Consider the following 16,538-nt stretch of genomic DNA (forward strand, 5'->3'; position numbering starts at 1 on the left):
CCGCGGTCCAGCACTACACACCTCACACGTCGGACTTCGTCCTGCTCCCGAGTATTCCTCTTGTTTATACCTCGGTGGGGGCCCCCACCGAGGTAAGGTACTTTTATTGAGTTCTCTCATTTATATTTTGTTTCATTTTTATATCATTGTGTGTTTTTTACATATCTAGATAGCTATATTATATCATATATTATATTAATCTAATCAATTATAGATCTATCTAGCTATCTTTTTATTTATCATTTAATAATAAATATATTTATATTTGTATAAATTTTGGTTATTTTTACAGTTTATTTAGGAGCGCACATGCATTCTATATCGTGAGCTTACACTCAAATTTAGTCGCTTGTATATGTATGTTGCTGCCCACTTAACTTTTTTGATATTAACTACACCGTGTTCTTTGATCTGTTACATAACAACACACGAGAAAGACTTGGGAATTGTTGTAGAAAACAAACTATGCAACAATGTGCAATGTCAATCAGCAGTGGCTAGGGCCAGTAGGGTATTGGCATGTATAAAAAGGGGCATTAATTCTCTGGATGAGAATATAATTTTGCCTCTTTATAACTCACTGGTAAGACCACATCTTGAATATGCTATGCACTTTTGGGCACCTGTTCTGAAGGAGGATAATATGGCACTAGAAAAATTGCAGAGGTGAACTACAAAATTAGTAAAAGGAATGGAACATTTTAGCTATGAAGAAAGTTTAACACATTTAAGCCTCCTTAGTTCAGTAAAACAGTCCCTCAGAAGGGATATAATAAGATTATACCAATATATCCAGGGCCAACACAAACCATTGTCTGGAAATCTATTATCTAAAAAAATCTATTCACAAACAGGTCTACACAGAGGACACAAGGTCATGATTTTAGACTGGAAGAAAGGAGATTTAGTCCAAAGTAAAGGAACATTTTTTAGGTTTAAACAGCAACTAGATGCATACATGCAAAAACATAATATTCATTGACATCATTTTTAATTGTATGGTAAGAGCTTCTTGATCCAGGGATAAATCTGACTGACCTTCTTGGAGAATTTTTTCCTAGTTTGTTGCAAAATTTGAAGTACTTCAAACTGTTTTTTTTGCTTTCTTTTGGATTAACAGCAAAAACAGATGTGAGCAAGACTGAACTTTATGGACACATATCTCTTTACAGCCTATGCAGCTATGTAACTTTGATTTATAAAGAGGCAAACTTTTATTTTTATCCAGAGAATATATTCAAACATTTTATGACGATATATTCTAACTCAGTACCTTTTTTATTATATAAATGATGATGACAAGACGTTTTTAGAAAGTTCACACATTTATTAAAATATTGCACAAAACATTTAATAAACAGTTTTAGTTGGAAGCAAAGGTGCTCTGGATCCAGGAGTTGTAGTTGCAGACCCTAGCGTAGACTCCGGGGTAGTTCCTCAAAGCACAGCCATATCCCCAGGACACAACACCTTGGAGCTGACCATTACAGACCACGGGGCCACCAGAGTCACCCTGAGGGAAGGAGAGAAAATGTAAAATATTAAAAACATTAAATATATAGCCATGGATTTTGAGATATATTTCACTTCTCCACTGGAAATATTAAATCAAACTGCGATTTTCAGATACATTACCTGGCAGGAATCCTTGCCTCCTTCAACGTAGCCAACACAGATCATGTTAGTGGTGATCTGTCCTGGGTAGGCACTGCTACACTGAGCACTTGTCAGGATGGGTGCGTTCAAACACTGCAGGAGACTTGGATAGTTGGCTGAAATAAAATAAAATGAAATAAAATTATAATCTTGTTACATGTACACACTCTTTATGAGTTCATTGCAGTATGTATCTCTATTAAGTACTGGACTAAAATGTTTCGTTAATAAATACTATTATATGATTATTCCTTACCCAGAATGTCCATCAACGTATGAATTCACTATTTGCCTGTCACACTATATCAACCTTTGCTGAAGACAACAAAATAGAAAGACCAGTATGTAATCAAACAACCACTAACTCCTTCCAGCATGTGTAATATTAACTAGTTATATTGTGGAATTAAAGAGAATGCTTAATAATGTGTGCCTTTAACAATATTACATTGCTCTTGTAACAAATCATGTTTTTGCAATGTAAATGTAAAATAAGAGATGTTTAGTTATAAGCCCTTCGTTTACTCTAAACTAGAGTTTGTCTCTAGTTTAGAGTATGCTATTTTTTCAAAACTTACTTCCACTGCTGAGTGTGTTTCCCCAGCCAGAAATCAGACAGCTGGTTCCAGCAGCAGCACAGCCAGAGGGCAGAGACACAGTCTTCACATAGCTGTTGAGGGTGGCAGCACTAGCAAGTTTGATCAACATGATGTCATTGTCGGTGGTCCTGGAGTTGTAGCTTGGATGTCTAATGACCTTGGCAGAATTAATGAACTGCTCAGTGCCCTCACTTACATCGATGTTGTGCTCTCCCAGTCTGACCTGAACACTCCTGCATGAGGGAAACATCGGACATTTTTAAGAGAAAGTTAACACATTGGTCGAATTTCATTCATTCTAAATATGAACTTGTTATGCATTTCTACAAAAATGTTCAATCATTTTTTTCTGTAATTTCATTCATCTATGTCAACGTTAAGTGAAACTTACGCCTTGTAGCAATGGGCAGCAGACACCACCCACAGGCTAGTAACCAGGGTACCTCCACAGAAATGGTAGCCAGAGTTGAGGGATACGATGTATGGGACAGAGTTCTTGGTGCAGGTGTAACCTCCTACAATCTTATCATCATCATCCTCAAATGCAACTGTGGGGAGAAGAGAAAAATATTTTTGCCGATATGATCATGATTTGCTTGCTGTTATATTTTAGTCATCTACCATGAATGCATGTCTTATTGTAAATTATATTTTTTATGGTGCAATTCATATGGCTCAGTGAAAAACATTTGTATGGTTTAATTGAAGGTGTAAACTACATATGCAGTCAAAATGTATTTTTCAAAAAGTATTTATTTTACATAAATTGCAATATTGGAAGATAGGAAACAGACATAATTTAAATAAAATAATCGTAGTATAATTCATATTATTCAAAGGGATCCTTAATATTACATTTTAAATATAACTGTGTTCATGGCCATAGTGGAGATTTTTTCTATGTGTTTCCTTAGATGTTTTTTCTTTTTTTTAAATAGTATTTTAAGTGTATTTTAAATGCTACAAATAAGCTATGATGTCATAGGTAGCTCAAAAACAAATGTATTGCAAAGTTGAAGAAAAATGCTAAAAACTATTTCACCATATGTGTGTTTTTAATTTTATAAGTCTAAAATATTAAGGGTTTGGAAATTGATAAAAAAAAAATATGTTATAATAACATGAAATTTAATATATATTTTTAAAAGAGACAGAAACTACTACTAATAATAATAATATTTCTTACCAGCAGCTCCAAGGAGCACGCAGATCAGAAGAAGTTTCATCCTGGAGGTATACCTGTGGAATGTTTTGGGTGAAATTAAGTGAGTATTTATATATTTTTACCCAGAGTTACGCCTGCCCCCATAGAATGTTATCATATTATGTAAATACTGCACAATCTGGTTAACGTGTACATTTTATATGATCAATTACCTTGAATTTATTTTTTTCCAAGAATGTAAAACATATATGTAACAATGTTAACCTCTTTACTACCACGTACACACACACACACACACTCTGAGTAATTTGAGAGTCCTGTAAAGTAATGTTTAAATGTGTTTTCATTTCAGTATGCATAGATTATATATTATTTAATGGAGATAGAAAAAAAATGGTTAGATAGAAAGTTTTTTTTTTTATAATTCTTTATTTTTATTGATGCATTGAGAAAGATACAGTCATACAATCGATATCTGTTTACATTAGTTCTCAGAAGTCGTTCTGTTGTTACAATATCTCAAGTGTTACACTTTTAGCTTTCCAGAGAAAACTGTAATTGCGGCAATTTCAATATATTGACTGTTGTGCATCAGTTTTATATCTTAACGGGTAGGGGAGAACTTGGTGGTTGCGTCGAGGGGTCTAGTCGGTTGAGGGAGGGTGTGGGGTAATGATAGAGTCTGAGGTCTCCTGGTGTGTTGGGAGTCTGTCTGTTCGGTCTGATTGTGGGTTGTTTTCTAGGTGTTCTTTGGGTTTGTGGGGGCGTCTAGTCGGTAGTCGTAGTCCATCGTGGGTTCAAGGTCTGTGCTGTAGCGGTCCTCGGTGCGTTGCTTTTGCTTGCTGGTGGCTGCCGACCATGAGGCCTTTGACATTGGTATTGGGAGTTCTGGTGTATGGGTAGGGTGGGGGGCGGGGGAGGGGTGGAGGTAAGCGGGGGGTACAGTGGGGGTTAGAGAGAGAGAGAAGAGAGAGGAAGAGGAAAAAAAAAAACACACAAGGGGGGGTGTTCCCCAGTCGGGGGTCGATGGTGTTTGGTGTTTGTCTCCTGGTGTGGTGTGCCTGTTGGTGAGTGAGTGGGGTTTCGCCCTATTATGCAGAGATTGGAAATTTGTAGAACCATGGGTCCCATATTTTATGGAATTGTGTTGTCGTATCATGTACCATCGCGGACAGTTCGTCCATTTTTATTGCATCTGTAATTTTCCTCTTGATGATCTCCATGGTCGGTATGTCTGGGCTGCCCCATTTTTCTGCTATTGCCCGTTTGGTTGCTAGGGCTATCCTAGCTACTAGCTTATTCTGTGCTCTGGGAATGTCTGCGTGTGGTTTGGATAGTAGCCATATCCATGGGTTGAGTGGGATATCTGTGTGTAGGATGTCGGAGGCCAGGGCTGCGATCTGTTGCCAGATCCGTGTTATGGGGGTGCACTCCCACCATAGGTGGAGGTAAGTCCCCTTGTTACCGCAGCCTTTCCAGCATGCGTCTGATTCCAATCTGCCGATCTGTTTGAGTCTCAGGGGGGTGAGGTACCATCTCATCAGTGTTTTGTATGCCTGTTCTTTGTGGGTGACACATATAGAGATTGTGGCTGTGGCCTCCCAGATATCTACCCAATCTGATGGGTCCTCTGCTGGTCCTAGATCCCTCTCCCAAGCCGACACGTAGGATAGGGCGCCCTCTTTTATGTTCTGGATAATATGGGAATAAAGCGTGGAGATTTGGCCCCTCTGGATTGGTGCATGCATACATTGTTTCTCAAAGGGGGTTAGTGTGGAGTTGCTTGCTTGTTTGATTGCCGGTGAGTCAAGAAAGCTTCTGATTTGGATATATCTAAAGTGGTCGTAAGTTCTGTAGATAGAAAGTTTTTAAAAACCATTGTACCACATAATGAAGTTACATTGAAGAAAGCATTGATGTAAATAAAAAAAAATTGTATCCCACATGTTCTATAATCTTTTCACATACTTTATCCCATATGCACTAATTTCTCAGTTGCCATGTTGCCCACCTATACCATATTGCCTTACAAAGTTTTGTTTTTCTCACGTTATACCAATACACAGTACTGTTCTTCATACTATGTCTAGAGCCTATAAAGATTGATAAACTTCTGGCACCACATCAATTATGTAATACATAAGATAGCAAACGTTTGGGCCCCCTTTAGACCGGAATGCTTCCTGTTACACATGGCAATAGAAATCTTAACCAGCAAAAATCAGTATTGCAAGACAGTGGATAGGATAATGTCCCACTTTTTTTTACAGGAGGTCTGGATCAGGGTTAACTCAGTCTACCAATATGAAAAAATGTCCTACAGACTAAGAGGCAGAGAGGAAGACCACACTAAAATATGGAAATGTTGGCAAGGGTGTACTAACCTCTAATCACACACTGACCACAAGCTCTTACCTCCTAAATCTTTGCAAAAAGGTATAAAATTAGCACTTTTAGTTCACTACAGTCTTAAACTGCAAAGTAGTATACTCCTTATTGTTACCAAAGGTATTGGGATAAGGGCTTTGCAGAAGCTGGACAACTTGACACTGTTTGCCACACTGGGACTCTTAAATGGGACACAACTCTCTCTCTCCTTCTTTCTTCTTTTCCGTGCCTACTAATAACCTTCTCTTTACATAATCTCAGTTATATATGCATTTACCATTGTTTTTCTTCGGGCAAGACATCTTGGAATTGATGTTTGCAATCATAAGTGCAGGATTTGCACCAATTCGTACATGACTCTAATGTATTTTGTGATAAAACTACCCAAGTCATGACTTAATGTACTGATCACTATGTATGCCAATGATGCTATATTCAATGATGTTCTGTTTACTGTCTGAAGTGTTTCAATAAAAAGAGACATGTGAAAAACAATAAACAAGTAGTTTATATCTATATCCAACTCACAGTTTATGTAAGTGGCACTGTGCAACTGGCAGAGGCTACCCACAGCAATAACCTAATCAGTCTCACACTAGGTTCTATGACAAAGGCTCTTTCTCAATCAAAGTTGTTGTAAGCAGTACAAGCAGTTACTAAGAAACATAGAAACAAAGAATGTGATGGCAGATAAGAACTGTTCAGCCCATCTAGTCTGCCCCATTTTCTAAATAGTTTCATTAGTCCCTGGCTGTTTCTTATATCTATCATAGACGTATGCCTTAAACTCCCTTACTGTGTTAACCTCTACTACTTCAGCTGGGAGGCTATTCCATGCATACACTACAATTTCAGTTAAGTAATTCTTCCTGATACAATTGTTTAACCTATGCCCCTCTAATGTAAGACTATGTCCTCTTGTTTTCTCCTTTTAAATATACTCTCTTCCTTTACTGTGTTGATCTCTTTATGTATTTAAATATTTCTATCATATCCTTCCTGTCTCATCTTTCCTACAAACTATACATGTTTAGATCCTTTAGTCTATACTGGTACATTTTACCATGCAATCCATGAACCATGCACTTGGGAAACAGTGATCACAATATAGTATCTTTTGAAATAAACTAAAAAAAAATAAAAAATGCACATGGGTATACTAAAGCATATACTTTAAAAAAAGTAAATTTCAATAAGATAAGGGCAGCTTTACAGTGTATTGACTGGTATTAACTCTTTAGTAAAAAAGAAAAAAACTGAAGATTTGTTTGAATATCTTCAAACAAATGTTAGAAAGGTACATTTCTCAGTGTGTTTAATTGGGTAATAAATATAAAAGAAAAAAATTAAAACCAATGTGGCTTACTGGGAAAGTAAATCAAGAAATTGGACATTTAAAGCATTCAAATCGGACAAATCAGAGGCATCATATAAAAGATATAAGGAAGCCTATGATGCACGAAATTTAGCATTAGATTTGCTAAACTACAAAATGAGGAAGAGATAGCCAAATGGAGCAAAACCAACTCCAAAATATTTTTTAAGTACATAAATAAAAAATGTAAAAATAAAAGGAAAGTGTAGTTACACTGAAAACCGTGATGGGGGAAACCATAATGGGGGTGATAGTTAATAAAGTCAAGGAAAAGGCAGAAGTTTTAAATAACTATTTCTCCTCAATATATATTAAGGAAGAAACTATGGCTATAGATATGCAAATAATTGCTGGAAGAAATTTGCAGAAAAAGTGTGATTGGATGACTCAAGACAATGTGCTGCAGCAACTAAAGAAAGTTAAAATAAACAAAGCTCCAGGGCCTGATGGTATTCACCCACAAGTACTTAAGGAATTACGTGTGGAAATAAAAGAACCTCTGTTTTTAATCTTTCAAGATATTTTTCTTTCAAGAACTGTAATGGAGGATTGGAGGAAGGGAGATGTGGTTTCTATATTCAAAAATGGTTCAAAATCATTGCCAGGGGGGCGGAGCTAAGCGACTGAACGCAATGACCGACAATTTCCATTTCCAGTGCCCCCACTACAATAACCAGACAAGGCTGCTACCTTCCAGGACCACCCACAACCACGACATGAGACCCACCTGCTCTGAGGCAGGACTTCTGCCCCAGGCTCCTAAGGGGCACCGGGCGACTGGCATAGCCTGGGCAATCACAGCTTAAGCCTCTTTCCTTGACCTACAATTATCAAAACTCAGAACTATCGGACTTACCTGACTATCTTTGCCTCACTTCAGTCCCAGGGGTAATTAATAACATGATACACATAGTGAGTCGACTTGCCTACCTATTAACACAACCCACGCCCACAACCAACCTAATCCCTACTCTGAGCTCTCTGGATATCTAAACCACCCAATAGTCTCACCTGCTTCATGCATAGCCCTGGACGAAATTACATCTACACCCAAGCACCTGTTACACGCTCGCTCAGCCCCAGAAGCACAGACACCCTTGCAAGCGTGGGCCGTGCCCAACTCTCATACATTCCTGAGATTAACCAGAATGTCTTCTCTACTTATTGTTTTACCTATTGGGAAGTAACCAATGACAGAGACATGTACGCCTAGCCTGATTCATTTAAAAATGTGCTATCATTGACTGCCATGATAATGATTATTACATATTACTCCATTGGCTTATATCAGCTGTCGTGGCGATGTAAGCTTGTTTGTAAATCTCAGAACCACAAAATAAAGAATTTAAAAAATATATATATAATCATTGCGAGGAAACTATAGACCTGTGAGCTTAACTTATGGGGCTGGGGAACTATCTGAAAGGTTATTAAAGGATAATATTCAGGAATTCATGTGAAGAACATGGTTATCAGCAAAAATCAGTATGGTTGAAAAAACATAGGTCATGTAAAAGTAACTTAATCGCATTCTATGAAGAAGTAAGTAGACGTATAGATCAGGGTGCTGCAGTGGATGTGATCTACTTGGATTTTGCCAAGACATTTGATACAGTTCCAATCAATAGGTTAGAGTTCTAACTAGAGTACAAGGAGTTGTCATTAATGGTACATTTTCGAACTGGACAAAAGTGGCAGATGTTGTCCACAATGTTCTGTTCAGGGTCCACTTATATTTAACATATTTATAAATGATCTTGAAATAAGCATTGAAAGTCATGTTTCAGTGTTTGCAGATGACAAAAACTCTGTAAAGTTATAAAATGTGAGCAGGGTATTACTTTGCTGCAGAGTGAGTTTGATAGACTGGGGAACTGGGCACTCAAATGGTAGATGAAACTTAATGTAGAAAAATGCCAAGTTATGCACTTCGGCGTTACGAATGCACAAGCAACTTTTTCATACCTTTAATAGAAACAAATTAGGGATAACAACACACGAGAAAGACTTGGGAATTGTTGTAGAAAACAAACTGTTCTGAAGGAGGATAATATGGCACTAGAAAAAGTGCTGAGGTGAACTACAAAATTAGTAAAAGGAATGGAACATTTTAGCTATGAAGAAAGTTTAACACATTTAAGCCTCCTTAGTTCAGTAAAACAGTCCCTCAGAGGGGATATAATAAGATTATACCAATATATCCAGGGCCAATACAAACCATTGTCTGGAAATCTATTATCTAAAAAAATCTATTCACAAACAGGTCTACACAGAGGACACAAGGTCATGATTTTAGACTGGAAGAAAGGAGATTTAGTCCAAAGTAAAGGAATTTTTTTTAGGTTTAAACAGCAACTAGATGCATACATGCAAAAACATAATATTCATGGACATAATTTTTAAATCTCCCAGTCTGACCTGAACACTCCTGCATGAGGGAAACATAGGACATTTTTAAGAGAAAGTTAACACATTGGTCGAATTTCATTCATTCTAAATTTGAACTTGTTATGCATTTCTACAAAAATGTTCAATCATTTTTTTTCTGTAATTTCATTCATCTATGTCAACGTTAAGTGAAACGTATGCCTTGTAGCAATGGGCAGCAGACACCACCCACAGGCTGGTAACCAGGGTACCTCCGCAGAAATAGTAGCCAGAGTTGAGGGATACGATGTATGGGACGGAGTTCTTGGTGCAGGTGTAAACTCCTACAATCTTATCACCATCATCCTCAAATGCAACTGTGGGGAGAAGAGAAAAATATTTTTGCCGCTATGATCATGATTTGCTTGCGGTTACATTTTAGTCATCTACCATGAATGCATGTCTTATTGTAAATTATATTTTTTTGGGTGAAATTCATATGGCTGAAAAACATTTTTTTTTTTTTTTTAATTCTTTATTTTTGTATGCAGGGGTTAACATTCGTGTAACAATGCCACAACAGCATATGCAGTCAAGAAATAAACACAATTTTAGTACATATATGGCATGGAAAGAGCTGCACATTTTTATATATCATATATGCAAGCTGAAGTATACGCTTCTAACTGTAGTTCTCAGGAACGTGAAATTTCGTAGAACACACACCGCAGGTGTCTCATATGCTTGTCAAATATGCCTAGCTGAATGTAGGCTGCAATATGCTAAAAACTACACTTCAAAGGGTACTATACTGGTTGTATGCAAGTTGAATAACAATATATTGTGAGCTGCACATGTTTATATTTAGGACTAGACATGACAGGCAGATACAGATTTAGCTCTGCAACCAAATGGGTGATTTTAAGTAAACTGTAGACTATGCTTATACATGAAACCATATCACGAGACTAGAGGCAGAAATATGCAGTGCGCAAACAAGTCAAGATAAACATTGCTGGGTATAGTTTAAACCTTGCAGATAAATTCAACTGCTCAAAGTACATGATAAAACAAATTGCTGAATTTGATGTTTATCGGGAGCGGTGTCCCCTAAGACTGATCCTAGGACCCTACTTGTATGACAAAATAAGCTATTAGACATCTTAAGGCTGTGCTGTTATCAGGTAAGGTAAGCTAGGAGTAGCATTAACATTAGTAAAGTTACTAGTAGTTTGGACTATAGCATTGAGAGGATGTGAGAGTACTTAAAAGGAGACAGCAAATCGGCATATATTTACAGACTTAGAGTTCTTGTCACAGCACTGGAAACTTTCCCCCGTACTCGGGTGGAGCTCTCAGATCTCAGTTCTCGGACCGCAGTCAGCCAACACCTGCTCTGTGGGTCCTTTGGGGTTGCGTGTAGACCGCTGGCTTTGTGTGAGAGATCCACCGGTCCAAAGTTCCGGATATTGGGCCCACAGTTCCGTGACAGCGAGGTTCGGTGAGTGGTGTGCGGGCCAGTGTCACTCTGGGGGATGCCCGGTGGTATGTCTGTGGAGGAGTTTGGGCCCTATTTACTGGGGGGTGTTGTGCCGTCCGCGGTTGCTTGGGTTGAACCCCTCGGCTGTTGCGTGTGTGAGGGGCTTGTGGCTCGGGTCGTGAGGTGCGACTTTTTCTGCCCCTGTTGTAAGTGGGAGTCTCCTGTGTTTCTCCTGATTGTCTCTCTGGTTTAGGTGGTCGTTTGGGTGTTCTTGTTGGTTGTTGTGTCCAGCTTAGCACTGGCTTGCGCAGTCTGTGTGCCGCATGTCCTCGGCCTGAGGCCTCAAAGGGGACTTGCGCCTTCTTGCAGCAGATCCCGACTTGGGGGTCCTGGTCCCAGGGATGTTCCGGTGTTTGGTTTTTACCCTGGGTTTGTGGCTGGCGGAGGAGGGGTACCTCCAGGTGAGTACCCGGCCCAGGAGAGGTCAACGTGGTTGAGACCGCGGCATGGGCCATGTGTGTGGCTGGGTTTGTCGGCTCGCTAGAGCTGTTTTTTAGGAATGCTTCTGGCTGGAGCTTTGAAGTCTGAGTTGTGGGTGGCTGCATCTGCTGAGCACGGGCTTCAATCCTGTGCCAGAACGCTGCGCACACCCTGTCGAATTTGGCATTGAAGTTGGTCTCTCAGTCTGTTGCAGTGCATTTCTCCGTCGTGGTGGCCATTTTGGTTGCGGCTTCGGTACGGGGAGGCGTTATATACTGTTAAGATTTACTTAGCTGCCTGTCTGCTAGTTGGTACCGGGATGACCCCCACCGGTCCAAAGGGGGGGGGAACGGGTCTGCTGTGGTAGTCTGGTAGCCCCAAGTTGGAGGATCGGCCGCTTCCTCCACTCTTGGGATCCGCCAGGTAAGTAGGCCGCAGAGTCTGGTTCTGGCTTTAGGGTGCGGGATGAGTCTCCAGTTTCGCTTGAGAGGGTTCCCGGTCGGTAATTCCTAGTCCGTAATCTCTTTGGTTTTGATTTTAGGGGTTATAACTCTGTTTAAACCGTGTGTGCCTCGTTTTGTGTGAGGAGCTCATCTCACACACGTCTGTCAGCCATGCTGGTTAGGCACCCCCTTGAAAAACATTTATATGGTTTAATCGAAGGTGTAAACTCCATTTGCAATCAAAATCTATTTTTTCAAAACTGTATTTATTTTACATAAATTGCAATATTGGAAGATAGGAAACATTAGACTTAATTTAAATAAAATAATTGTTGTATAATGAATATTATTCAAAGGGATCCTTAATATTACATTTTAAATATAACTGAGTTCATGGCCATAGTGGAGATTTTTTTATATGTGTTTCATGAGATTTTTTTTTTTTATTGTATTTTAAGTGTATTTTTAAATGCTATGAAAAGTTATGATGTCATAGGTAGCACAAACACAAATGTATTGTAAAGTTGAAAAAAAATACTAAAAACTATTTCGCTATGTGTGTGTTTTTAATTTTATAAGTCTAAAATATTATGGTGGATAAATTGAAGAAAAATATGTAACAATACCATGAAATTAAATATATATTTTTAAATGAGACAGAAAGTACTACTACTAATAATTATATTTCTTACCAGCAGCTGGTAATGTGTACACTTTATATGATCAATTACCTTGAATTTCTTTTTTCCAAGAATGTAAAACAGATGTACCAATGTTAACCACGCGCACACACACTCTCTCTCTCTCCGAGTATTTTGGGTGCTCTGGAAAGTAATGTTTAAATATGTTTTCATTTCAGTATGCTTAGATGATAGATTATTTAATAGAGATCGAAACAAAATAATTTTGATTAGACAGAATTTTTTTTAAATCCATTGTACTACATAATGAAGTTACAATGAAGAATGCATTGATGTAAATAAAAAAAATAAAAAATAATTGTATCCCACATATTCTTTAATCCTTTCACATACTTTATCACATATGCACTAATTTCTCAGTTGCCCATTTCTCAGTTGCCATGTTGTCCACCCATTCCATATTGCCCTACATTGCTAACATGTTGCAAACATGTTACCTCTTTGGACACACACACATACACACAAATATACACACGCACACACATATATATATATATATATATATATATATATATATATATATATACTGTGTAGATTGGATTAGCCATATTAGTCCAGTAGACAAGATGTCAAAATACCAGAGTATTGCAGTATGCAATTATACCTTATTTATTGGACTAACATAATAATTAAAAGACAAGCTTTTGAGAATTTTACCCTCTTCCCCAGGTCTGAAGCAATACTGATCAAGAGAAAGGGAGGGGGTGAGTGGGGTGTCATAAATAGCAGAATATGTGCCTTATAGTGAAAAGTGCGGATTAGTTGAGAATGGCCAGAACAAGTAAATAAAATCTAATAAAAGAAAACAAAACAAGCATCAGGGCATACAAATATACAGCTGTATATATGTGTATATATAAATTGATCAAATATAGCTAAAGTGGGAGTATATAACAATAAATATATAAGATATCAAGATGTGTGTTTATATAAAGTTTTGCTAGTGTGTCAGAACGCCAAAATCTACATTAAGTCCTTCATTTATGGTGTTTAAATGTGTGATCATTTTCTTCTCAAATGTCTTTCATTCAGGAGAGTCTTTGAAATTCCCTTTAAGAACTTTAATAGTGAGGTTTTGGATGGAGTGACCGGTCTGGGTGAAGAGATGACCAACAGGAGTACAATATCCATTTTCCTTGTGGTTCTTGATTGAGTGTCTGTGTAGATTCATTCTGAGATGCAGCTTAAGGCAAGTTTCTCCAATGTAGCAACCTTTGTCATACACTGTACACTCTATCATGTACACCACATTCGCAGATGTGTACAAATATGACCCCTTAATGTTTTATGTTTTGTTATTGTGTCTGGCTGTGTTATTGCCACATATATTTTGGCAGAGTTTGCATAGTAATCTGTTGCATTGTACAATGCCATTCTGTGTAATGTCCTATTCTGGGGTCAATTGGTTGCAGACCAATTTTTGTCTCAGATTAGGTGTTTGTTTGAATGCTAGTATAGCGGGCTCATGAAATATTTCTTTGAGTGTGGGGTCCTCTGAGATTAACGGTTGTAGTTCTTTAATCATTTTTCGTAGTCCTTCTAGAGTTGACTTGTAGGTAACAACCAGCTGGGTTCTTCTTTTGCTTTTATTTTCTTTTCTTTGTATTGTAGCCTTCCCCGTGATGGTTTATGGCAGATTTTATTTTTTTAGATATTGTCCTTTCCTTATAGCAAATACAGTGATATCTGATAGCCTTGCTGTAGATGGCACCTTGTTTGGTGTGATTGGGATGAAAGCTGGAATTGTGTAGGTAGCTAAATGAAGAATGCCATCTGTTATTGTGCCATCCAGGAAGCTCACAAATAAATAAACTTCTCAGATTTCAATGTGAGCTTTGTGGACTGCACAATAACTGTACTGGACTAACACAGCTAATCGAATCTACAGTATATATTATATATCATCTACTTCCTCTACTCTACTGTTTCTACTTGTGTTTCTTTTTGTTTCAAGTTGTTTCAAGGGTACAGAAAGGAAAAGGGTATTGCAGGAACATTTTGTCACAACATAGGGTTGCACACTTCTATTACCATTGCGCCCATTTAGGGTGTACACATTCTCCTCAGAATTGCCTGGTTGGGCTAACTTGGAGTGCTGTTAAGAGCCACTTATGGTTCCTAATTTGTACCTGTACTGTGGTGTCACCTGTCCCCCTGCGTTAGTCTTCCTCCCTCCCTTGTCCTGACCTGTTAGTTAAGCTGTCCCCACTCCTTCATTTCGTTCTATGTCTTGTTTTTTCTAGGTATGCTGCCCATCTCTCTCCTGCCTGTCCAACATGTTTCTGGGGTTTTATGTGTTTGTTGGCCATTGACTCATACCTCCCTTTTAGGTAAATTTTTTTAGTTAAAGCATCTTTGGTAGGTGTAAGCTGAGACTTCGATGCTCTGGCTATAAGTGTCACAGCGGACACCAACAGGCGGAATAGCAGTCTTTCCTCTATTTTATTTACCGTCGCGGGAATCATAAAGAGAACGCACTGCTCTATGTTTAGTGTCCATGGCCTACCCAGCAGTTCCTATGCTGTGTCCTCCACTGTTTGCCAATAGCGCCTGAGCTTTGTGCAGGACCACCATGTGTGTCCCATCGTGCCCCGAGCCGCGTTATGTAACATATGTTGGGAGAGCCTAGGTATATCACGGACAGCTTCTCCGGTACCATGTACCACCTGTACTGCAATTTTCAAATGGTCTCAAGGTGTGTGGCGCATAGTGTATTACCCTTATGGATCTCAAAGGCTCACTTCCATTAGTCGGCCCCCAGGGGGTACCCCAGTTCCTTGTGCCAGGCCTTTTGAAATGTAATTTCGACTTCTGCATTGTCTGCTAGTAGCGCATTATATAATGTAGAAAGTATTTTCTTGGGGGATTTGTGTGTCAAGCATATTTGCTTGATATCATGGGCCTGTGTGGTGTTGTTAGGCTTTGTATTTTTTAGGCAAAGCATATGTTTTTGCGTAGATCAGCGTTTAACAGGGATATGGAGCGGAAGTTTTGAGGGCAAGTAGGCGGCTTACCTGGTTCAGGGAGTGTGATGATATGGGCTAACAATGTCTCAGGGGGTAGCCATTGGTTTAAAGTAGCTTTGTTGTATGTGTTTGTTAGGTGAAGTGTTAGGATGGTTTTTAATGTTTTATAATATCAGTTGGCAAAGCCATCCTGGCCCAAGGATTTGCCTGTTGGTAGTTGTTGAATGGCTGTGGCAAACTCTTCTTCAGTTATGAGAGAAGAGAGCTCTTGTTGTTGTTGTGGTGTAAATGAGGGCAGTGAAATCATGTTCAAGTACTGTTGTATGGCCAGTGGTTGGGGCTGGTGCATTTGGGCATCCTCAGCTAAATTATATATGAAGGTGTAATGCTTTGCAAAGGTGTTACTTATATCCTTTGGAGCTATCACTTTGTGTCCCTCATTTGATGTCAGGTATGCTATCTTATGCTTAGTTTGTTTGGTTTTCAGGTGTTGGACTACCAGTTTGCCCGCCCTGTTGCTCTGCGAATAGTGAGACACTTTAAGTCTGTGGAGGTAGTGACCCGTTATTTCTAGGGCCTGTTTGTGTGTCTTGTGTGATTTGCATGATGCGCCTCTTTAACCCTTGTGTCGGGGCTGTTTGGTTTTGGGTTGCGAGGTCTTGAATCTCTTTCTGCCATACTCACAGCTGTGCCTGTGACCTTCACTTAAGAAAGGAAGTCCTTCATATCAACAGTCCCCTAGCCACGGATTTATGGGCTTGCCATATTGTGTTATGAGATGTGTGTTCCGATTCATTCTCTGCAATGTAGTGTTACATCACAGTTTCTAGTGTTTTGGTGAAATGTCCGTCAAAGAGGAGGGAGTCATTAAGTCTCCAGGGGCTGCGGTGAGTGGGGCCATATAGGTCAGCTAAGGTC

At 38.8% G+C, this 16,538-nt stretch overlaps 1 protein-coding gene across 1 annotated transcript; it reads right to left on the minus strand.

Annotated features, from left to right (window-relative positions):
• Nucleotides 1-1,309: 1,309 nt before the first annotated feature.
• On the minus strand, nt 1,310-3,491 carry LOC134575327 (trypsin-like). Its single transcript, XM_063434604.1, has 5 exons — nt 3,442-3,491; nt 2,647-2,803; nt 2,235-2,488; nt 1,636-1,772; nt 1,310-1,513 (listed from the first exon to the last, which is right to left on the minus strand). Exons 1-5 carry the CDS (start codon nt 3,479-3,481, stop codon nt 1,364-1,366), a joined length of 738 nt encoding a protein of 245 aa, XP_063290674.1. The 5' UTR covers nt 3,482-3,491; the 3' UTR covers nt 1,310-1,363.
• Nucleotides 3,492-16,538: the final 13,047 nt, after the last annotated feature.

The sequence above is a fragment of the Pelobates fuscus genome, chromosome 10, assembly GCF_036172605.1.
Source record: "Pelobates fuscus isolate aPelFus1 chromosome 10, aPelFus1.pri, whole genome shotgun sequence".
In the NCBI taxonomy this organism is placed as follows: domain Eukaryota; kingdom Metazoa; phylum Chordata; class Amphibia; order Anura; family Pelobatidae; genus Pelobates; species Pelobates fuscus.

Bases quoted from the DNA above. Each gene is read 5' to 3' on its own strand.
- LOC134575327 (XM_063434604.1), bottom strand. From the start codon at position 3,481: ATGAAACTTCTTCTGATCTGCGTGCTCCTTGGAGCTGCTG. The intron at 2,804-3,441 runs GTAAGAAATATT...TTCTCCCCACAG, and splicing joins CGTGCTCCTTGGAGCTGCTG to TTGCATTTGAGGATGATGAT. The intron at 1,514-1,635 runs GTAATGTATCTG...TCCTTCCCTCAG, and splicing joins GAGGCAAGGATTCCTGCCAG to GGTGACTCTGGTGGCCCCGT.